The sequence below is a fragment of the Macaca fascicularis genome, chromosome 11 (genome assembly GCF_037993035.2).
Source record: "Macaca fascicularis isolate 582-1 chromosome 11, T2T-MFA8v1.1".
NCBI lineage: Eukaryota > Metazoa > Chordata > Mammalia > Primates > Cercopithecidae > Macaca > Macaca fascicularis.
The window spans coordinates 131,489,153-131,512,152 of NC_088385.1; the positions used below are offsets into that span (position 1 = coordinate 131,489,153).

General features: G+C 58.3%; 1 protein-coding gene across 50 annotated transcripts in view; it reads right to left on the reverse strand.

Annotated features, from left to right (window-relative positions):
* The window catches only part of NCOR2 (nuclear receptor corepressor 2), a 242,182-nt gene that overhangs the window by 11,523 nt on the left and 207,659 nt on the right, over positions 1 to 23,000 (reverse strand). For 25 of the 50 annotated variants that reach the window (XM_074008352.1, XM_074008348.1, XM_074008346.1 and 22 more), the window contains 16 exons: positions 20,628 to 20,792; positions 19,391 to 19,530; positions 18,787 to 18,889; positions 18,425 to 18,529; positions 18,043 to 18,146; positions 14,510 to 14,660; positions 11,851 to 11,991; positions 11,506 to 11,592; positions 10,248 to 10,534; positions 8,280 to 8,634; positions 6,711 to 6,932; positions 5,887 to 6,138; positions 4,656 to 4,805; positions 4,350 to 4,499; positions 4,041 to 4,257; positions 791 to 1,332 (listed from right to left, as the gene is read on the reverse strand). In XM_074008352.1, the coding sequence (XP_073864453.1) occupies positions 791 to 1,332; positions 4,041 to 4,257; positions 4,350 to 4,499; positions 4,656 to 4,805; positions 5,887 to 6,138; positions 6,711 to 6,932; positions 8,280 to 8,634; positions 10,248 to 10,534; positions 11,506 to 11,592; positions 11,851 to 11,991; positions 14,510 to 14,660; positions 18,043 to 18,146; positions 18,425 to 18,529; positions 18,787 to 18,889; positions 19,391 to 19,530; positions 20,628 to 20,792 (3,171 nt within the window). The remainder of the gene's footprint in view (positions 1 to 790; positions 1,333 to 4,040; positions 4,258 to 4,349; positions 4,500 to 4,655; positions 4,806 to 5,886; positions 6,139 to 6,710; positions 6,933 to 8,279; positions 8,635 to 10,247; positions 10,535 to 11,505; positions 11,593 to 11,850; positions 11,992 to 14,509; positions 14,661 to 18,042; positions 18,147 to 18,424; positions 18,530 to 18,786; positions 18,890 to 19,390; positions 19,531 to 20,627; positions 20,793 to 23,000) is intronic. The other 25 variants (XM_045366788.3, XM_045366786.3, XM_074008367.1 and 22 more) reach the window with 8 other exon arrangements.

The following is a 23,000-nucleotide window of genomic DNA, read 5'->3' on the forward strand; positions in this document are numbered from 1 at the left end:
GAGAGACGAGGCCGGAAGGGACAGAGATGGGCTCAGGTGGTGGAGGCGGGGCGAGGCCGGTGTGAGACAGGGACAGCGTGGGTCTCTGGGGGAAGGAGTGTGTGGGGCAGAGTGAGAAGTGGGGGTGTGGCCGGGAGTGACCCTGGGTCCCCGGGCCCCGCCTGGGCTATATAGCCTTGGCCATCCCAGTCCAACAGAGAGGAGCCATGAACTAGGGCCAAGGTAGGGGGCCAGATGCAGAGGGCTCCCCTTTTTCTGGGGTACATGGGCTGGGGACAGGGCAGGATGCAAGAACTGGGCTCAGTTCCTCCTCGACAGTGCAGGCCCCCGCCCCGCCTCAGCTTCTCCCTGCACCGCCTGTCTCCTGCACCGCCTGCCTCCACTTCCCCCTAGTCCAGCTGCATCCAGGCAGCCGACAGGTGGGGGCATAGGCCTGAGACCCCCCGCAGCCCCATCCCTGCTCCCCAGACACAGGCTCAAAGTGGGAGATGGGGGTGCAGTCGAAGTCAGAATCACAGATCCATTCATTAAAGGAAAAAAAAGCAAAAATCCAAAAAAAAAAAAAAAAAAAAACCATGGTAAAATGATGTGCAAATGATGAGCGCCCCCAAACCAGAGGGGCAGGCGCGGCCGGAGTAGTCGTCAGCACGTGCAAACCGGCGAGGACGGACGGGCTTCAAAACAAAATACCGAAACCAACAACGAAAAAAACGGGGGCCAAAGTAAAAAGCAGAGATCTGAAAATATCTTTGGACCACGAGACGGGGTGGGTGCGGGCCGGAAGTCTTACCATCGCGAGGGGAGCCGTTGGCCAGCGCACCTCCTTCTCGCGCCCCTTTATCGTGAGCAATTTGACGCATGATAATCGCGTCTATGAAGGTGGCCGCTGTCAGGGTGGTCTTACCCAGAGAACGGAGTTCCAGTTCCTGGATGGAAAAGGGTTTACTTTGAGTCTTTTCCCGGTGCGGGTCCGAGGCTGAGGCGGGCGGCGCCGGCGGGTCCGGGCTGGCGTGGTGGGGTGCGAGGTTCTTCGCAGGGGTGCGGGCGATGGTGGCGTGGCCAGAGACGGGGGGTGCTAGGGGCCGGGGCTCCAAGCCCTTGCTGGGGGAGGAGGCGGGCTCCAGCCCGGAGCGGGCTGGGGGCTTGGCGAGGAAGGCATGGCCGGTGTCTGCTCGGGGCCGCTCTGGCCGGGCGACCCGGGGAGCCTCCTTGGGCAGCAAGACGGGCTCCATGAGGGTAGGGTAGACCCCATCGAGGGTGCCGCCCAGTGGGCAGTGGGTGGCGGGTGGGAATGTGGCAGCCGGGCGAACGGGTGAGGAGGTGGAGGTGGACCTGGGGGAGGAAAGAAGACAGTCAGGTGGTCATGGGAGCTGCCCCCTTCCTCCACCACCCTCGGTGAGTCCCCATTGCCCTGGAATAAATCCACATTCCCTGCTGCTCCCAGAGTGAACCTGCCCTCCTGACTGTAACCTGTCAGACTCTGTGTGGTATGGTTTGGCCTATCCCACTCATTCGTCCATTCATTCCTTGCATCTTTCCAAAACTTCTGATTAAGCAGCTACTAGGTGCCAGGCACTGTTCTAGACACTGTGAATACAGCGGTCATAAAATGGATGCAAGCATTTACCATCTAATTCAGAAAACAGACTATGAACACGTTAACAGACATCCCAAGCCCTACAGAGCCTGGTAACTGTGTGGAGGCAGTCAGTGAGGTGCCAGGAAAGAAGGGCAAGGAAGCTGAGGCAGGGCTAGGAGGTCTCCAGGGAGGGGGCACACGAGGGAGCTGGGCCTGCTCAGGATACCGGAGGAGCTAAAAAAGCCACGTGAGGAGCAGGAGAGCAAGAGGAAGGACCCCGGGGGGCGGCCAGGGTGGATGCTGAGAACAGGGAACGTTGCTGTTCCCAGCTCTGTGAGTGAGAAGCTGGGGCACAGCTGCCCCTGCACAGGGCTGAGGCTGCAACAGGAGCTGGCTGCTCCACCCACTTGGCCTTCCTGGAGCCCTGTGTTTCCATGGGGGGGGCGCCCCCATCTCTCGCTAACTCTAACTCCCAGGGCCTCATTCATGAGCGGGCAGTGGGCAGGTGCATCCCACAGAGCCTGTGTGCGGAGCCCTGCTCTCCACAGCTGGGGGTTAGTGCTTCATGCACCTGCTGGGTCTCTGAGTCGGGGGTGACAAAGTCACCACTGCTTTTGGGAAATGATACCATTTTTCATTTTCATTGGAATCATGATTAGGGGAGGGTATGACTTCAGCCACTCAAGCGGAAGTTGGGGCATGGGTACTTTTTGAATGAAAATTCATTTTGGAGGAGTAAGTTGCCTCCAAATAGGTCCTGGAGGCTGGGTGCAGTGGGTCATGCCTGTAATCCCGGCACTCTGGGAGGCTGAGGCAGGCAGATCACTTGAGGTCAGGAGTTTGAGACCAGCCTGGCCAACATGGTGAAACTGCGTTTCTACTAAAAAATACAAAAAACTAGCCAGGCGAGGTGGCGGGCACCTGTAGTCCCAGCTACTGAGGAGGCTGAGGCAGGAGAGTGGCGTAAACCCGGGAGGTGGAGCTTGCAGTGAGCTGAGATCCGGCTACTGCACTCCAGCCTGGGCAACAGAGCGAGACTCCGTCTCAAAAAAAAAAATTAGCTGGGCATGGTGGCATGTGCCTGTAATCCCAGCTACCTGGGAGGCTGAGGCAGGACAATCGCTTGAACTTGGAAGGCGGAGGTTGCAGTGAGCAGAGATCATACCACTGCACTCCAGCCTGGGCGACAGAGTACAACTCCATCTCAAAAACAAAAACAAACAAACAAAAAAAAGTCCCGGGCAGGGAAGGGTGTTAAGGAGCGACTCCACTCCACTGGTGAAACAGCTCTGACCACAGTCTCTGGAGTATATGTCACCAAAGGGCACTCAGGGGCCTCTCCCATCTCAGAGAAACTTGGGACTTTGTCCAGGCAAGAGGGACACCTCTTTTCCTTGCTGGCCTTGCTAAATGTGGGGGACCAGGAAAGCCTTTCCTCACAGCCCCCATTCAGTCTCTCCCTCTCCACAGATTCTATTCTCAAACCAAATAACCTCCCCACCTACTCATCCCACCACCCAACCCATCGTCCATCCACCTGAGCCTCCATCCACTCATGCCCCCAATTACTCATCCAACCATCCATTCCATCATCCATCTCACCCTACCACCCACCCATCCATCCACCCACCCAGCTAACCCAGCCATCTATACTCTCACACTCACCCACCTACCTCCCTAATCCAACCACCCACCCATCCATCCACCCACCCAGCTAACCCAGCCATCTACACTCTCACTCACCCACCTACCTCCCTAATCCAACCACCCACCCATCCATCCACCCACCCAGCTAACCCAGCCATCTACACTCTTACTCACCCACCTACCTCCCTAACCCAACCACCCACCCACCTATCCATCCACCCAGCTAACCCAGACGTCTATACTCTCACCCACCCACCTACCTCCCTAATCCAACCACCCACCAATCCATCCACCCACCCAGCTAACCTAACCATCTATCCTCCCACTGACCCACCTACCCACCTAACCCAACCACCCACCCATCCATCCATCTATCTGGCTAACCCGGCCATCTATCCTGCCACCCACCCACCTACCTACCTAACCTGACCATCCACCCATCCACTGAGCTAACCCAGCCATCTATCCTTCCACTGATCCACCTACCCACCTAACCCGACCACCCACCCATCCATCCATCCACCCAGCCAACCCAGCCATCTATCCTCCCACCCACCCACCTTACCCACCTAACCCACCCACCCACCCATTCATCTATCCACCTGGCTAACCGAGCCATCTATCCTCCCACCCACCTGCCTAACCCAACCACCCACCCATCCATCTACTACTCACACTACTCTATTCTTCTACCCCCACACATCTGCCCACCCACCCACCTCCCATGTACGTCCCACCAAGCATCCTCTCATCCGCTCATCCTCCTACTGACCACCCATCCACCCGCCCGTTCCCTCCCCTCCCCCGTGCCAACCTGGCCCACCTCAGGACCGTGGGCGTGCTGGGCTCTACAGCGGTGATGATGCCCTTCATGCCTGTGTTGTGCAGCACACTGGGCCTCTGCTGGAGAGCGTCCTGGGTCCGGGGGGAGATGGGCGAGTGCTGGTGGGCATGGGAGTGGGATGCGGGGCGGCTGCTGCTGCCCCCACCCCCGCCGCTGCTGCCACTGCTGCCGCTGCTCTGCTCTGTACCTGGTGACAGGCAGTGGCATCAGCAGGGGGAGGCCTCCTGCGGCCCACAGGGAGTCCCGGGGCGGGGGCGGTGGGGGGCTCTGATGCCCTACCGGGCCTCCAGATGGGCGCATGCTCCACCGTTGTGGAGGATGTGAGGATGGACTTTTCCCGCTCCCGATCCCGGTCACGCTCCCGATCCCGGTCTCGCTCCCGCTCGGACGAGGACGTGGTGGTTGGTTTTGTCAAGTGCGTGGGGCCTCCTAGGAAACCCAAAGGCCAGAGACTCAGCCCCAGGGCCCAAGAAGAGCCTGGCTTTGTCTTCTAGGCTGGGGCAGAGAGAGCAGGGCCTGCCGCCCATCCCCAGCCACCTCCTATGGATGCCGGGGTCCCCACCCCGGACTGGGCGGTGGCGCTACCTGGGGAGAGTGGGGAGCTGCTGTGGCGGCTGCTGAAGGGCTGGGGTGCGGTGGGGAGGTAGGCAAGGCGGTCCATGGCGGTGGCTGGGGTGCCTGGCGTCGGGGGCACCAGCACGGGCAGGTGTGGCACTTGGGACAAGTCGATGATGCCTGCGGGAGGTGTTGGGCCAGGGCTGTAGCCACAGGGAGAAGAGAGGCCAGGCTGCCCACCGGCCAGATCACCCTCCTGGAGAGCATGGCACACACTCCTGGAGCCAGCAGAGCTGGTGGCGGGCACTCCCTCCTCAGCTCCCAGCACCAGCCATAGAACCCTTTCCTGAATGCTCAGGTTCTCTCGGTCCCACCTCCTCTTCTGCTCCCAAGCCTGAGCCGCGGCATCTCCTGCAGCTGCCCTCACTGGTTCCCATCTCAGGCCCTCTGTGCCCCTTCAGCCTCTCACACCTACACAATCCATTCCCTGTATTCAACCCACGCTGTTCAAAATACCTAGTGTGACTTCGGCTTTTCCAGCTGAACCCCAACTAGAACTTGGTTATTCCAGAAGCATTTCTGAGGACAGCCCTGGAACACGTGCATGCAAAGCAGCTGTGGGCTGTTTACGAGGCAAAGGAACAAACTCCAAACAGCCTCACCTCACATTTTCATCTTTTTTCTTTTTTTTTTGAGACAGAGTCTCGCCCTGTCCCCCAGGCTGGAGTGCAGTGACACAATCTCGGCTCACTGCAACCACCGCCTCCCGGGTTCAGGTGATTCTCTTGCCTCAGCCTCCTGAGTAGCTGGGACTACAGGTGCGCATCACCATGCCTGGTTAATTTTTGTATTTTTAGTAGAGACGGGGTTTCACCATGTTGGTCAGGCTGGTCTCAAACTCCTGATCTTGTTATCCACCCGCCTCGGCCTCCCCAAGTGCTGGGATTACAGGCACGAGCCACTGTGCCCAGCCACATTTTGATCTTTCTTTAAGCTCCTGAGGCCCCTGCATCCTAAGAGTATACACAGATGCACGCACACCCACTGAGGATGCAGCCAGGAGGCACACGCCGGCACTCACCTACCAGATGCCAACCAGCACCCACAGCATGCACAACCCCAGGCCACCCACTCAGGTCTGTTCACACAAGGTGACCCACAAGGTGACCAGGTCTAGCTGCCTCTGCAAGGCCACAGGGTACACGCATGTCCTTTGGGAATAAGGCCAAACCCAGTGGAGGTGGTCTGCCTGCCCACGCACCTCGGGGGCCGGCAGCGTAGTTGAGTGCCAGCGAGGACTCGCGGGGCGAGAGGCCCCTCAGCATGTCGGCTCGCTGGGCCATGGCGGTGGCTGCGTTGTGGTGCATCTGCTGTGAGGTGATGTAGTCATTGATGATGGTCTGCCGGTTCTCCAGCGCCGCCGTGTCGGGGTAGCCGCGGATGAGGTAGGGTGGGTACAGGTGCGGGTAGGTGGGGTTGGGGGCCAGGTGCCGGGGCAAGTAGTAGGCAGCAGCTGTGGGGCAGAGGGGAGCTCATGTGAGGCCAGCCACACCTAGGCCTGATGGTGTTGCTCCACCTGTCTGGATGCCCCCTACTTCTGCACCTGGATAGCTTCTCCCACCTACATGTGCGGCTGCCCAAAGCATAAGCCAGAACTGAGCACCGGACGGCAGGAAAACATGGCCCCAGGACACGAGGGGGTGACTTCTATGAAGGATGCTTTTTGCACGGAAGTTGTCCCAAACATAGGACATCCCAATGCAGATGAACACACTAAAGGGAAAACGCATATACACAAGTCCCCATTCGATACCACTGCATTGCTAAAGGCACTGATAAGTCCTGCAGGAAAAGAAAACCACTGAAATGTTTAACCCCACATGTCCTGCAAACTACTAAGAGAAATTCTGCTCCAACCTAAGCTGGTCATGATGACACTGTTGGGTCTTCCAATCTCGAGGCCTCAGTTTCCCCATCCAGGGGAACCTGACAGTTGATGCCTAAAGAGTCCCTGAGGGAACACTGATGAGGTCCTTGGCCCTGTGCAGCACCACCGCAGGGTTCTGGGAGCCCCGGGGCAATCACCTGCGTCCAGAGGGATGCCGCGGGGTATGGAGGTGGGGTCGAAGGCCAGGGGGATGTGGCTGCGATACAGGTCCACGCCACTCACGCCCCGAAGTAGGTGCTCATAGGGCGAGATGGGGTGTGGGTGGTGCTCGGGCACAGTGCTGTGCGGGGACTTGGCGATCTCACGAGGCGTCGACGTCAGCTTTCGGTCCTGGGATGCCTTGCTGGAAGACAGGCTGCCTGTGGATGGGCAAGGTGGATGCATCGGGCCTCTGCACCAGCTCCCCATGCAGGGCCTCTGGGGCTGGCGTCTACGGGGAGTCGTCAAGGACCAGGCCTCTTCATTCACTCCATTTCTTCATTGCCTTAGTTCACTTTTTTGCTTTGAGTCATTTGCTTTTGTGTTACAGTTTTTAAAAAATTCATTCTTTCATCCATTCACTCAATCAATAAAAAAAATTCATGCAGCCTCTACAATGTGGCAAGCATTGTTGTGAGAACTGGGGATACCGCAGTGAACAAAGCAAACAGCAATCCCAGCCCCCACGAACTGACATTCAATGGGAGAGACAGGTGATAAACTAGCAAACAAATGAGAATTACAGAGTGAAACACCCGCGGAAGAAAATTTTCTTCCTTTTTTTTTTTTGAGATGGAGTTTCACTCTTGTTGCCCAGGCTGGAGTGCAGTGGCACGATCTCTGCTCACTGTAACCTCTGCCACCCAGGCTCAAGCGCTTCTCCCGCCTCAGCCTCCCGAGTAGCTGGGATTACAGGTGCACACCACCACACCTGGCTGTTTTTTTGTATTTTTAGTAGAGAGGGTTTCACCATGTTGACCAGGCTGGTCTTGAACTCCTGACCTCAGGTGATCTGCCCGCCTTGGCCTCCCAAAGTGCTGGGATTACAGGCGTACGCCACCATGCCTGGCCGGAAGACAATTTTAAAACGTCACAGCATGTGATATGAAGTGGGGAGAGGGAGTTTGGTTAGAAGAAGCCTCTGCAAGGATGTAACATGTAAACAAAGACCCGAGGGATGGGAAGAAACACACTCTGTAAAGATCTGGAAGGCAGGGACATGGCAGGCAAAGAGGAGGAGCCATGCAAAGGTCCCCAGCGAAGACGGAATTGACCCAGCTGAGCATGGCCAGGGAACAAAGAGAAAGGGGGCCTGGGGCTGGGGCTGGGGAGGACGAAGGAATCTGGTTGAATAAGAGGCAGGCAGGGTCCCAACATGCAGGCGCCCCAAGGCCAGAGCAAAACGTGTGAAGTTGCTAGAAGGATGAAAGCAGGGAAGTGGAATAATTTGATTTGCATTTTTTAAAAGTATTCGGGCAGCTGTTTGCAGAGTGGATTACAGCAGGAAGAGGGAGGGGCGTGGGGGAAAGTAGGTGAGACACCATGGTGGTCTGGGAGGTGGCAAGAAATTGGACAGGGTTTGGAATTGGAAGCAGAGCCCACAGGACTGCAGGTGGTTTGGATGTGGTGGACCCGGGTGCAAACTAAGCTAATAGTGGATGGGGAGGCACAGCTTTCCCAGACAGGCGCCCACCCCACTCAGGCCCACGTACACCCCATTCACTCACCCTCTTGCAGGCGCGGCGTGGGCTCCCGTGTGGTCACAGGCGAGCCTCGCGGAAGGTGGCCAGCGAAGGGTGCCCCATGGTCCTCATAGGTCAGGGGGCTCTGCCGCGGCTTGCCCAGCTCAGGCACAATGACCGGGGCACCACGAGCAATGGAGCCCCCCGAGCTGCCGGCGGTCCCCGGCCGGCTCTTCAGGCTCTCCTCGTAGCAGGCGCGTTCCAGTGCCCGGGCGTCAGCCATCACGTCCAGCGGGTGCACAGGTGGGAACGTCCGGCCGGGGCTGCCGATGAGGGAGCGTACGTCGTGCTTTTTGGAGCCAGTGGTGGACGTGCCGGTGTCGTACTTGAGCGGGGTGCCCTGGGGCAGAGGGGGTGTGAGCTCCAGCCTTGGCCACAGCCATAGCCCAGACCAGCTGCATCCCCCTTCTGAGCCTCAGTTTGTCATCTATAAGATGGAAGTGACATCTTATGCCTCCAGAGGCAGGGAGACGGAGGGCTTTGCTAACCCTGAGACGGGCACACTTGTTACTTACTGCCCTGCCCACCCCGGGCCTGACCCTGGTCCCCAAGCTCCCTGGGAGGACTGCTGAAAGGGGTAAAAAGTTCGGCAGTCCGCTCTCCCTGCCGCGAGTGGTAGGCCCTCTCATGGTCCCTGGAGTTCGCCAGAAAGATGCCCAACCCCCGCATGTGGGTAAAAACTTTCCTCTGTTCAGCCTGAGACCCTCCGTGGCCCACCCAATGCCGAGCTGAGAAAGTCAGCACCCAGACTCAATGCCACCCGCCCTGAGGCTTTCAGCCCCGGGGACACTGAGGTCAGGGCTGAGGTGTTTGCTCTCAGGACCGAAAGGGTGGCTGAGGAAATGGCGGGGGTTACAGTCCAGACTGGGACCTTCGTAGCCAGGCCACCAGGTCCCCTGCCCCTGTTCAGCAGGCTTGGGAGACACTGATGTGGTGGGGCCTTAGGGCTTTGCAAGCAACAAAACTCTATTTAGGGATGTCTTCATTACTTTCATAAAAAGGGGAACTGCCCTTGTTTTTCAAAAGAATATTCTAGAATCTGGCCCCCGTCTTGGTAATGCGGTGGATGCTTGCCAAGGACTCCATAATTGCCTAGGGGCTGAGAGCCAAACCCTTCCCCTGGCATTCAGGGATCTTACTGCTTCCACCTTCTCCCCGGCTTCAAAACCTTCCTGCAAGCTGGAACCCCTCCCAGGACACCCACCCCAATCCTTCCGCCTCACAGCCCCACAGCCCCACAGCCCCACAGTCCCAGAGTGGCTCCCACTCTTCTTCCCCTTCACAGGAGGCCACCTCTGCCTACATGGAAGGACGGTGGCCTTCAGGGGCTTTCCACCGAGCAGCTCCTCGTACCATCGGCACGGAACTTCCCCTACTGCGCTGGGGCTGCCTGGTGGGACTGGGGCCTCTTATGGTGCAACCTGCTGGGGGGTGCAGTGGATGCTGCAGCTGTAGGAATATCTGGATTTGGGTTTCACAGCTGCATTTGCTGCACGACTCTGGGTGAGTCGTTGAACCTCTCTGAACCTCCATTTACTCAGCAATAAAATAAAGTCATTAAGAAAACGACCTCAGAGCGTTGCTAGGGGGTGAAACAATGAACGCATGCAACATCCTCAAGCCGCGCCAAAGATTCAACGGAGGCAGTTATTCAGTTACTCGTGACTGTGTTGAGTCCTGTGGCCTTGGAAGCCTGCCTGGCTTCTCTGGGCCTCAGTTTCTCTCCCTGAATGGGAACAATGGGAGTTCAGTGGAATGAGGTCAGGAGCCTGATGCCCCCTGCACAGCCCCGGAACTTGCACAGCCGAGGCCCAGGGACGAGCAGTTGGTTGACTGTAAGGCAGGCGAGGGCTCTCAGCCTCGGTTTCCTTATGTGGAGAGGCCCAGGGCAGTGTCCCATAGCCACTGCCGCCCCTCCTAGAACTGGGCCTGCCTGCCTGGCCCCAGCCGTACCTGTGTGATGGAGCCCTCCTTGAGTGGCCGCGGGGCCAGGGGCAGCTCGGGCGTGTGCCGCAGCTCCTCGCGCGGAATCTCATGGATGGAGCGGCCCGCCTCCTTCACCGTGGCCACCAGGCCCTCATGGGCCGGCTTCAGCTTCAGGGGGCCCAGGGCCTGCGTCTTGTAGGCCTCGGTCAGGTCCCGCGGGGGCGGTGGGGGTGGAGGTGTGCCCTCCCGCTTTAGGAGCTTGGCCTCCCGACGCAGGTAGTCCTCCTGTGCTTCCACATAGGACCGAGGGATCCCTGCCGGGCGGACAGCACTGACCCTCACGCCCTGCCCCGCCCAGACCCACCAAGAGCTTCTGCACCAGTGGGTTCTGGAGCTAGACTGCCTGAGTTCGAATCCCCACTTGCTGTGTGACCTTGATCAGGGAATCTGATCTCTCTGGGCCTCAGCTTCTTCATACATAAAACGAGAATATTAACTGAACCACCTCAGTAAGTCGTGAACACTATGAAATCATGAAGCTAAAACCACAGGCTGGGTGCAGTAGCTCACGCTTGTAATCCCAACACTTTGAGGGGGCTGTGGCAGGCAGATAGCTTGAGCTCAGGAGTTTGAGACCAGCCTGGGCAGCAGGGCGAAACCCCATCTCTACAAAAATACCAAAATTAGCTGGATGTGGCAGTGTGCATCTGTGGTCCCAGCTACTCGGGAGGCTAAAGTGGGAGGATTGTTTAAGCCTGAAAGGCGGAGGCTACAATGAGCTGAGATCGTGCCACTGCACTCCAGCCTGGGCAAGAATGAGACCCTGTCTCAGACGCCAACAACAACAACGAAAGAAAGATAAAAAATAAAGACCACAAAGCTGCCAAGTTCACAGTAGCTGGCTGTGCCACGGACCAGCCACGAGAACCTGAAAGAGTTCTCAGAGCTCTCCAAGCCTCTCCCAATCGCATGTGCCTCACCAGGATGTTCTGTAAAACGATATGCAGGGGGCACCCGGGTTAGTGCCAAGCACAGGGCAGTTGCTATGTAACACCTAAAAGCAGAGAGGTGATTGGCGGTCTTTTGCTTTTCATTTTTGTTTACAAATTAGTAAGAGACACCCTTGCTCCGTAGCTCACGTACTGATCACGTACGCATGTACTACAGGCCTTTCTGCATTCCTGTCCTGAGTTCCCACCACACTCTGGCTGTGTCTCTCCCCTCCTGTGCTCTGCTTGACTGTACACCCGTTGGGGCACCCAGGGAGCAGGGGACAGGGCGGTACCTTGTGTGATTGACCCGCGGATGTGGTGCTGCTCTTTGAGGTGGTGGGGGCTGTGTCGCTCAGGTGGGATGGCACGGCCCATGAGACCTGGGTGGGAGGGGGCAAGGCCATCATTCCATGGGTCCCTGAGCCGGCACTGGGCAGTGACAGAGGTGTCTACAGCCACCAGTGGTCGTCCCCGCGATGATGGTGGAGTAAGACCCAGCACGTGAAGGTCCCTGCGCTGCCTCCAGATGGAGCCTCAGAAAGCCCAGCCTCGGTTTCCCCATCTGTAAAATGGGGTCAGCCATCCCCCCCCACTGCCCTGCAGGGGGTGCCGAGATGAAGTGTCTTCCCTGCTATCACCTTCGATGCCGGCCGAGGAGATGGCTCTGCCCACACGGCCTTCCATCATGTCGTAGGTGCGCTTGGGGGCAGCCGTCTCGTGGGGGGGTCCTGAGCTGCTTCTGCCATCCTCCTTAGAGCACTGGGTCACAGACATGCCACCTGGAAACCACACAAAGCACTTGGTGAGGAGCTGGGCACGGGGTGACCGTGTGCATGGGCCCAGGACCGCGGTGGACAGGCAGGACAGGCAGAGTCGGTGGGCAAGAGCCAGCAGTGCTTCTATGCTGGCCTGTCACTCCAGAGGGACCCCACAGCCTGCAGCCCCCGGGCCTGCCAGCAGGACCCAGGAGCTTTTCCAGGGGGTTACACAGTGGGAGAAGCAAGGCACGCTGCCTGCGCTCCGTACCCCAGCCCTCCAGGGTGCTGGTCTGCAAGCAAGGGTTTGCCTGTGACCACACATGAGCATGCGAGTCTGTGGTCACACACACGGGCGCCGACATGGGGCGTGAACATGTGCACACACATGCACGTGAGCAAAGACGCATCAGCAGAGTGCATGTAGGGGCAGGCAGGAGCACGCGTGTGCACTGACGCATCAGCAGAGTGGATGTGAGGGCAGGCAGGAGCACGCGTGTGCAGAGACGCATCAGCAGAGTAGATGTGAGGGCAGGCAGGAGCACGCGTGTGCACTGACGCATCAGCAGAGTGGACGTGAGGGCAGGCAGGAGCACGTGTGTGCACTGACGCATCAGCAGAGTGGACGTGGGGGCAGGCAGGGGCACACGTGTGCACTGACGCATCAGCAGAGTGGATGTGAGGGCAGGCAGGGGCACGCGTGTGCACTGACGCATCAGCAGAGTGGATGTGTGGGCAGGCAGGAGCACGCGTGTGCAGAGACACATCAACAGAGTGGATGTGAGGGCAGGCAGGAGCACGCGTGTGCAGAGACGCATCAGCAAAGTTGGTATGCTGGCGGGCAGGAGCACACATGTGCACTGACGCATCAGCAGAATGGATGTGCGGGGCAGGCAGGAGAACGCGTGTGCACGGGCACGGGTCTGTGTGTGCAGGAGTGGATGTGGGCACACGCCTGGCTGCTGAGAACTAAGTGGGTCCATGTACACACATGTACCAGGGTGCCAGGCAGTACACGGCTTTGCATGTGTACACGTCACACCCAGAAGCCTGTGTCGATGTGCATGTGAGTGTCCGACCGCGAGTCCGCATGCGCATGGAAAGGTGTGTGTTGCAGGGAGTGGTGAGGGAGTCTCCGTGGCAGGAGTGGCCTCGCCAGGTCAAAGGAGCCCAGATTGGCCCGGTCACCACTCCCCGGACAGGCAGAGGGTTGAACAGATGGAGGTGGCCCCCAAAGGTAAAGGCTTGGCTTTGCCCATCAGCCAGGGCTCTCCCTCCAGGGCAGCTGAGTCCAGAGCTATCAGAAATGAGCCCCCGCCCCACCCCTCAGAGGGAATGACCAGCTGACAGGCTCTCAGGCTTTCAACCACTGCTTGGTGTGGCCCGCAGCCCATGAGCTACTCCAGTGGTTGCCAACAGGAGGGTACTGGGTTGCTGTTCAGAAAACACTCCAAATTAACCGCCGATGTTTAAACATTGGGGGATTGCAGATAAAAACGGAGAGATGGGAAGCCTGGCTGACCGGTGGCCGTGGGGGAGTGGACGGCGTGGGCAGGCACCAGAGTCCTCCGCACTCCCTATAGTCTCACACCTGCCGCTGCCCGCACTGCCTACCTGGCCCGGGGAGCAGACGAGAGTTTAAGGGCCCCGACTGAAACCCATGATGAAGACGATACACACAAGGCCTATAAAGGCTTAGGCACTGGTCGGGGGTCCCAAGGTGGGATTCCACCCAGTGACCTCTCAAGACAAGCCCTTGACTAACCCCGCCACCAGCCCTTCCCAGGCTTCCCGCCACCCCCAGGACACTCAGTCCAGGGGCACCAGGGCATGAGCTGGCACCCAAGACACAGCTGCAGGCCTGTCTCCAAGGCTCCCTCTGTGGCAGCAGGGAGCGCATATGTTCCTAAGCCACACGGTGCCACCTCCACTTCCCAGGCCTGGGGAGGGGGCCGCGGGCACAGGCGGAAGCGGATGGAGGAGAGGCAGTTCCGGGCCTTGCAGCTGCAGTGCTGAGAGAGGCGCCCATTAGCAGCTTTCATCTCCACACCCCTGGGTGCCCTAGGCTGCCAAGCAATTCTCTTTCCCGGCACTCGACTCCCTTAACTCCTTCCTGGCAGGGTCTCCTGGTTCTGGAACCCAGAGCCTAGAGAGGGAGAGGATGGGGGCTCCCCAGCAAGCGCCTGGGGCACGGCAGGGTGAGGCGCGCTCTGGCCATGGCCTCTTTCACGGCCAGTGAGAGACTGCACGGTTTGTCAGTGCCGTGCTGGAGGTCTGGCGGCGTGAGCTTGGGCTTCTGCTCTGGGCCTCAGTTTCCCTCCTATGCTTCTAAAAAGGTTGGCCACAAGTTTGTTTCCTAAATTGTAAAGAACTAGGCGGAGGTGGGATGCAGCTAAGGCCGATGCTTCCCTGCTGCTGGCTTGCATACCTATGAGACTGTGCTTTCTGATGTCAACCCAGCCCTGCCTCCCTGTGAAGCTACTTCAGTGGGCCAAGCACATTCCTCCCCTGGTCCTGGGCCTCCTCTCCTCCCGCGACTCACCCTCATAAGACAAGACGTGGCCCTTCTTGCCTTCGTAGATGACGTGGCCCTTGGGCAGGCTGTCCTCCCGGCTGCGGTCCAGGCGACTCGGGCTGTCCTCGCCGATGATCCTGGTGATGGTGCCCTTGTACAGGACATCAGCTGGTGTGCCCTGCAGGTGCAGAGGGGTGAGCGCCCAGGAGGCTGCAGCCCAGGACCCCTCTCAACTCAAATGCAGACACAGACGTGCTTACAAGCCCATGTGCCCACCGATGCACACGTGTGTCCACACACACACTGTCTCAAAAGGGTAAGTGCTTGCACGGAACAAACCCTGTGAGGAAGCTGAAGAATGAGGATCCTGTGTCCAGTGCTTCCCGCTTCCCATGAGCACGGGACACTCTTCTGGGTGCTCTCTATGGATTCGCTCAGTTAATCCTTGAAACAACCCCAAGGCAACCCTATTGATTACGCCTGTTTCAGATGGGGAAACCGAGGCACAGGGAGGCACGGTGACTTTACCTGGGGTCACCTGGCTAATGAGGGGCAGGCGGGGACTTGAACCCAGGCATTTTGGTCCTGGAGTCTGTGTCCCCACCACTGCATGGGTTTTACTTCTCAGAGCCTTGACATTCAGTTACTGAAAACGGTAACTGGTGGGGATGCTGGGGTTTCTGCTCCTGGGCTGTGCCCATGACCACGTCATGCACTTTGGTTTCCTAAAACCAGGACAAGGACTCACGTCAGGGCAGGACACCAGAAATTTTAGTTCTAACCCAGGTTTTCCACCTCGGCCCTCCTGCCAGCTGGAGCTGGGCCCTTCTTTGTTGCAGGGCTGCCCTGTGCACTGCGGGCTATATGACAGCGTCCCTGGCTTCAAAGCACTAGATGCCAGTAGTACACACCTCCCCAGTGTGTCCCCCACCAAGTTAGGACAATTGCAAATGTCCCCAGACAGTTGGAGGCACAATTTCCCCCGACTGAGAACCACTACCATATAGGAAACGAGGTCCCCGTCAGAGGACGTGTTCAAGCAGAGAGCAGAGGCCACATGGGGCAGCATCCTGCCGCGGGTGACTTTCAAGAACATAAGCATCAGAGTTAGAATACGACTTTGGAGTCAGAATGTTGGGTGTCAAACAGCAACTTTACTACCAAGTTTCTGTGGGACCTCCTTTCTGAGCCTCAGTTTGCACATCCACAAAATGGAGACATTCTGCATTGATGATTCTCAAAGGCAGCTGGCACAGACAAGGGATCCCCAAATCTCAGTATCCCTCTTCTCTTTCTAGGATTCCAGGAGCAGATTCAACGGTAGGGGCCCTACTATGTCCCAAGACCTGGACCAGTGAGCTCTGAGTCTCTGGCTGGACTTGCTCAGCTGGGGACATCCCCTGGCAGAGGGCAGCACCTGGTACCCCGGGGTGCTCATCGCAGATCCTGGTCTTTGTGGAGGGCAACAGCAAGATGCCCTGAATTCCAGTGAGCTACCCCCAAGCTTCTCAAAGCAAATACTCTGAGCAGCATCTCCCTGCAGTGCTGTAAGTCACCTGTGCACCAAAGTATGGCACAATAGGTGCTAAGTCAGGTGACAGCTCCGGGCAGCCACCGCTCCCATCAGGAAAGCACAAGGGGAAGCCTGCAGCATCCTGGCGGGAAAAGCCCCCCCCAGAGGCAGCTGATATAAGTGCCTCCCTTTCTGTCTCCAGCCCTAATATCAGATGGTCCATGTCAGACTGGGTTTGTACTGCAGAAATCAGTGGCTTACTGAATACCACAATAAATGATTTAAAAGCGTGGGGGGAGGCTCTCCATGGTGAAACTGAGGCATCTGATTCTTTTTTTTTTTTTGAGAAGGGATCTTGCTGCATTGCCCAGGGTGGAGTCTAGAGCACCGTCATAGCTCACTGCAGCCTCAAAATCCTGGGCTCGAGTGATCCTCCTGCCTCCCAGTCCCGAGCAGCTGAGACTGCAGGGATGTGCCACCATGCCCAGCCAATTTTTAAATCTGCTGTAGAGACAGGCCTCTTTTTGTCCAGGCTGGTCTCAAACTCCTGGGCTCAAGCTATCCTCCCACCTTGGCCTCCCCAAATGCTGGGCTGACAGGCATGAGCCACCGTGCCCAGCTTGATGTTTCTGAGCTATAGTATTTTAGAGGTGCCATCTTCAGGGACATGGACAGAGAACAGAAATCCAGCCGGTGGCCCCTGCTCTTGGGAGAATACATGGCACAAACTCCCATTAACAGGGAAGCTTCTGTTTGCATAACGTCGGCTTCTGGGAGATGAGCCTGTAGCCTCTTGCTCTTGGCCCCAGTGAACTCTACTCCCACGATGGGCAGGAAGTCCCTGGAGGATCAGGGAGCTGTGACTTCCTCGAGCCTCCTTCGCCAGCTGTGGAACCACATGGTCCCTGCCTGGGGCACCCACTTGGTTAATAAAACAGCTCTATGTGTGCAGGCCACAGGCTGACTTCCTCACTATCTGGTAGCCAGACTGCAGGGAAGTTTGACCCTCGCCTATCTCACACGTTTTGGCAGCTGGCTCTCTGCCAAAAGCAATCAAAGACGTGTGTGTAACTGGGAGGGTTCGAGGAAGGGTGCGGGTCACGGCCACCCAGGAACCCAGAGCAGGTGGACGCCTGGGAACCTCAAAGGTTCCTATGACTTTAGGAGAATGACTCCCCCAGGAATAGTTAGCAAAGGGGAAACTGAGTCAGGGCAGGCCGCTGCCTGAGTGGGTGACGGAGCTGGCAGCTGAGGGCCCTCAGCCTGACTTTTGCCCAAAGCACTTGCCCTTCCCACTCAGCACAGTTGCCTTTGAAAGCTCCGAGTTTTCAAACCTACAGATTTCAGGGAAGGACGAAGTGTAAACAGCTCCTCTGTGGTGGGGATTTGACGCTGCCTGAGTCAAAAGCACCTCCCTGTGGACCACCCTGTCGCCCGCAGCTCCACTGGTAGAACACGTGTGCGTGTGTGCGCGTGTGTGAGCCCACACTCTGTCGCTGTGTTCTAGAGCCAGACACTCGTGGCACAAAACCCTGGGTCCACAGCTCACCAGCTGCAAGGCTGGGCCACCACTTCTGGCACAATTCAGGAACCCTCTCACGCTCTGTCTTTGCACATGCTGTTCCCTGAGCCTAGAATGTTGTTCCCTGAGATTCCCGCATGGCTTGCACCCTCAATGTCTTCTGGCCACAGCTGACATGTCACCTTCCTCACCTGTCTAAGCAATGTCCCTGGCCAGGCATTCTCAGCTGCGGGGCACTAACATTCTGCCTCTGCCTGCTCAGTTTTCACCAGCCTACTTATTTACCCTGGTCTGTTTCCTTCCACTACATGGCAGCTCCCTGAAAGCAGAGTTTTGAGCTGTGCTTGGCAACCCCAGTGCCTGACTCCATGCAGACAAGATGAAAGTTCATGGCGTGAACTGCTGTCCCCCAGTCATCACCCCATCGGCTGAGGCTAATGGTTTGGTGACAATGAGGGGTTATAAGATGGGCTGGTCCCACGCCGGTCCCAACCCATCCTTCATGCCGCACCCCAGGACACCTACGTGGGTGATGGAGCCGCGGTATGTGATGGCGCTGTCCGAGGGCACCCGTGTGCTGGGAATGCCTTTGGTAATGCTTCCGCCCGGAACTGAGCCCAGAGCTGTCCCTGGAAGACACAAGACGCGGGGCTGAGGGGGTGTCTGTGGCCCTTCCTTCCTCAGGCCCCGGTCCTGAGAGCCACCCTGACTGAGCGACCCACAAGTTGTGCTTGTTTCAACGCAGAGGGAGTCCCCCTACCCCTAAATGGTGAGGGAGACGGCTGTGAAGAGGGGTCCCCAGATCCTCTGGGAGATGATGCTCCCCAGCAGGTTTTGAATAAAGGGCCCCTTGGGCATCCCGGGAACAGGGGCAGATGCTGGGGGTCCAGGGCAGAAGGGCCCTCACCTCTCAGCACGGACGCCTCCTGGGCCGTGGGCACCCCCAGGCTCTCCGGTGGCCCAGCCTGGCCCCGTGGGGACAGCTGCTCCTGCTTCACTCCGCTGAAGGGTGCTGAGGACCAGTAAGAGGAGCGAGTCACGTGCGGCCGGGGCAGAGTCCCGGGAGGCTTGTCCCCACCCAACCTGAGCCAGGGGCTGGGAAGCGCCGCCCCTCCTCACCATGTTCCAGCCAGGGCTGCTGAGGGGGGACCTCCCAGCTGCTACCTGAAGTACCGTGGGCCAAGATACCCCTTCCTCACCTCCACCCCCACCCACAGGACAGCCGGAGCCCAGCCTGAGCCACCCAGATAGATGGGCCAGGAGCCTTACCCAGCTTTTTGGGGTCCATGGGCAGGGGCAGCCCCATGGTGACGGGGCCCACCGGGGCCTTGGCATGCTCTGAGTACGGGACGTGGAGCTGGACCGACATTCCCTGTAGGTGCAGAGTTGTGGGGTCACAGGGGCACCCTGGTCCCTCCCCCACAGTCCAGAGTGCCTAATGCTCCGGTTCACAAAGCCCACATGTGGGTCAGAGGCCGGGGCTGCTGTCCAGCTGTGTGATGGCAGACAAGTCACTGCTGCTCCCAAGCCTCGGCCCCCTCCCCTGTGAAGGGGCCATACCCTCTGAGCCCCTCGCATTTGCCCTTCCATTTCGCAGTGGGGGAAACAGGAGGTTAAGTAACTTGCCTGAGGCCACACAGCCTGGTTCCCGAGCCGTGCCCTTGACTGCAACACAGAGTGACCCCCCCAGGGACGAGGCCCTGAGTACCTGGGGCAGGACCCAGCCAGCTCAGACCCCAGATACCTGAGTGGAAATGACCCAGACCCCTAAGAGCCTGGCCCCCACCCAGACTTCACTGGTCCCATCGCCACCACTTTACAGAGGAGAAGACCAAGCCCCCAAGAAAGGAAGAAAGGAAGGGCTACCACTCACCTGGGAGATGGCACCTATTTGCCTCTCGAGGACGCTGGGGTGCTTGGCAGAGGAGATGAGGGGAGGTGGGTTGGAGATGGTAGGTGGGCGCGGCAGGACGGGCCGGGCAGTGTCATGGAGGCCCAGGGGCAGCGGGTGACCTGTGGAGCACATGTCTGTCCATTGTGGGGCCCAGGAGCAGTCATGTCCCTGCTGGACACACAGCCCAGGCTGCACTCCACCTCTTCCCTGTCCTGGCCAGGAAGTGCCCATCCATGCATGCCCCTCTGTTGCCCTGCCCGGCTCTGTCCTCATTAGTGACCTGAGTCCTAGATGCAGACACCACTATCCTGGGGAAGCCTCCCACCTCCCCACCGCCCAGGTCCTGATCCAAGCCCCCTCCAGTCTCACCTGGATCCCCTAACTGGTCTTCCCGTTTCCACTGTAGCTCCCAGTAGCCCCTTCCCCTTACACGAACCAAAGGGACCTTTTTGGAAAAGTCTGCTGGTGCACACCCGCCCCCTGCTGTGTGCCCTCGATGGCTCCCCACTGCCCTCAGGAGAAAGTCTTAGCCCCTGACTCGGCCTTCGGGCTTGCCTGACCTGGCCCCTGGTCTCCCCAGCTCACTGGGCACCAAGCTTCGGCAGTGGTGGCCGGATTCAGTTTCTCAAGTTTGCCTGCTCTCTCCTGCCACAGGGCTTTTGCACATGCTGTTCCGTCTGCCTGGCATGACTTTCCCTGTTCTAGCTCCCTTGGCCCACGCATCCCTCGGGACCAGCATTTACCAACACAGTCTGTACCAGCCCTCGGCTGTGCTGCTATATAGCTGGCAAGGCCCAGCAGGACTGCAGGACCTAGAACAGGGCCGAAATGCAGCCTCACAGTCTGTGAACCAAGGCAGTACCTCTGTTCCCTCCCCAGGCTCTTCTACCATCTGCCCATTCTCTAGCTCTAAGCCGTCAATGGAAAACACAGCTCCCACTCTAAGCCTGCCCCTCGCCAGCTCAAGCACCTGCTGTGGCTCCCTCTTGCCAGTGGCTTCAACCTCAATCCTGGGGCAGCTTTCTCAAAAGATCTCCCCCTTTCCCTCCACTGACCAGGCTGTCCCTCCAGCCGGGTCCCATGAGGCTTTAAGGCGCTTCTGTGTGCAGCTCTGAGCCAGTGCCAACAGTGCCAACAGTGCCAACAGTGCCAACAGTGCCAACAGTAACTGTGCCCCGGCTGAAGGAGAAGCCCAAGCTCGGGCAGAGCTACTTACCAGGTGGAGCGTAGGAGAAGGCTGAGGGGTCCGGGGCATGCGGGGAGGCCTTGATCACCTCACGGGGGGGCACAGGGAAGGGCAGGCCGGAAGTCCAGCAAGGGGGGTCCCCAGGCAGCTTCTGGGCCTCGGCTGCGAAGGCTGGGAAGAACACAGGCTTCTCTGCTGAGGGCAGGAGGCGGGGCAGTCAGACCTCGGGAGCCCTGGCTGACCCTACTCAAACAGCCTTCCTGCACCCACAGTCGTGGCGGCCCGTGACAGCCTGGGCTCCTCTGGGAAGCCCCCCACGTCTGCCTGCCCGGGCGCTGCTCTGTAACCCCATGGTGTTCTGCTCAGCAGGGGAGCGGTCTCAAGGTCTGGGCTGGGGGCTCTCAGCTGCCCCTGAGGACGAGAACGGGACCCTGTGGCTCTACAACCCCACAGGCACTCAGCCAAGTCCGGCAAGCCGAGGCCCCTGGACAGGCCCCGAAGCCAGGAGGCGGCGAACGGTCTCTCGGGGGTCTGTCTGCCCCTAACTTTTTTGAGACAGGGTCTCCCTCTGTCACTCAGGCTGGAGTGCACTGGTGCTGTCATGGCTCACTGCAGCCTTGACCTCTGGGCTCAAGTGATTCTCCCACCTCAGCCCCTCAAGTAGCTGGGAATACAGGCGCCCACCACCACACCATGCCTGGCTAATCTGTTTTACTTTTGTAGAGATGGGGTCTTGCTATGTTGCCCCAGGTTGGTCTTGAACTCTTGGGTTCAAGGGATCTTCCCACTTCAGCCTCCCAAGTAGGTGGGACTACAAGCACGTGTCACCGCACCACGCTTGGCTAATTTATGTTTTGGTTTTGTAGAGATGAGGTCTTGTTATGTGTACCCAGGCTGGTCTTGAACTACTGGGCTCAAGAGATCCTCCCACCTTGGCCTCCAGAGTGCTGGAATTACAGGTGTGAGTCACCACGCCTGGCCCTACTGTCTGACTTTGTAAATATGCTTTTACTGGAGCGTGGTCACATCTGTTATTGTCTATGGCAGAACTGAGTCCTTGCAAGAGATTGTCTGGCCCACAAAGCCTAAAATATTTACTCTCTGGCTCTTTGCAGGAAAAGTTTGCTGGCTTGTGCTCTACACAGCGTTGAAGGAGGTAACCTGTGATGTGTGTGCGTGTGTGTGTGCGCGCACACGTGTATGTGCATACATATACTGGAAGACTGAGTTTCCCCTGGACTTGTGTCCTGGCAAGGTGGGCAGCCCACAGGAGGCAGGGGAGCACAGATGCAGGGGAATTCTCATTCTCGTGTGTGAGTGCATGGATGTGTGTGTGTGCCTGTGTGTGTACGTTGTGGCAGGCAGTGGGGGGTTATAAGCCCAGACCCTCCAGATAACAACTGCAGCGTCAGCCTCAGTTTGCTGAGTGGTACTCAGCACAGGCACTGTGCTCAGGACCCCATGGCCTCCATGAGCCTCCTGTTAAGCTCATACAGAGACTGCTGCCAGACCCATTTTACAGAGGGGAAACTGAGGTACAGACACACCAATGGGCTTATCTGAGTTCACCAGCAAATACTTAGCCGAGTCAGGATCAGAAGCCCACTGAGCCAGTGCAAACAGTGACTGTGCGCTGGCTGGCTGAGAAGCCCCAGCTCAGGCAAAGCTACTTACCAGGCGGAGCGTGCAAAGGGCAACACCAAGAGGTAATGCTCTCTTACTCCTCCATGGCTGACATGAATCTAAGCATGTTCACTCATTTATTCTCACAGTACCCTACAAGGAACTGACTGATTATCCCCATTTCACAGACGGGAAAATAGAGGCCGAGAGGTTAAGCCACCTGGTCAAAGGCTCCAGCTAGCAAGTGGCAGATAGCAGCTTCGAACCCAGGCACGGGGGCTGCAGACCATGGCCTTAACCCAGACTGCTATGCCACACTGCCTGTGGCAGAGAAGCAATGATGGGTCCTAGATTTCAGGCCTGGGGAGATCCTATAAACTCAGCAGGGCCCAGGGGCTCAGGCCTGGCTTCATGGCATCTTCCTGCCGGCTTCTCACCCTTTGCTGAAATCTGTCCTCAGCTCTGAACCTCTCCCTGAGGACCAATCCTGGGGGAGATAACCGGCCAAGAAGTTGAGCAGAGATACAACTTGGGAATGACAGAGCCCTCTGGGTCCTGGGACAGGAATGGCAGGCAGGTGTCATCTATCACACCACCTCCAGATGAACAAAGGAGGTTCTGAGGGCCCATTGGGGTGTGACAGCGGAGGAGAGTGCTAAGATCAATTCATGATGCCTGCCGTGAGCAGAGCAGGTGGGCAAGGAGGCCTGTGTACCAAATCGCCCCCAATTCTCTCCCGGAAGACTGAGTTTCCCTGGACTTGTGCCCTGGCGAGGTGGG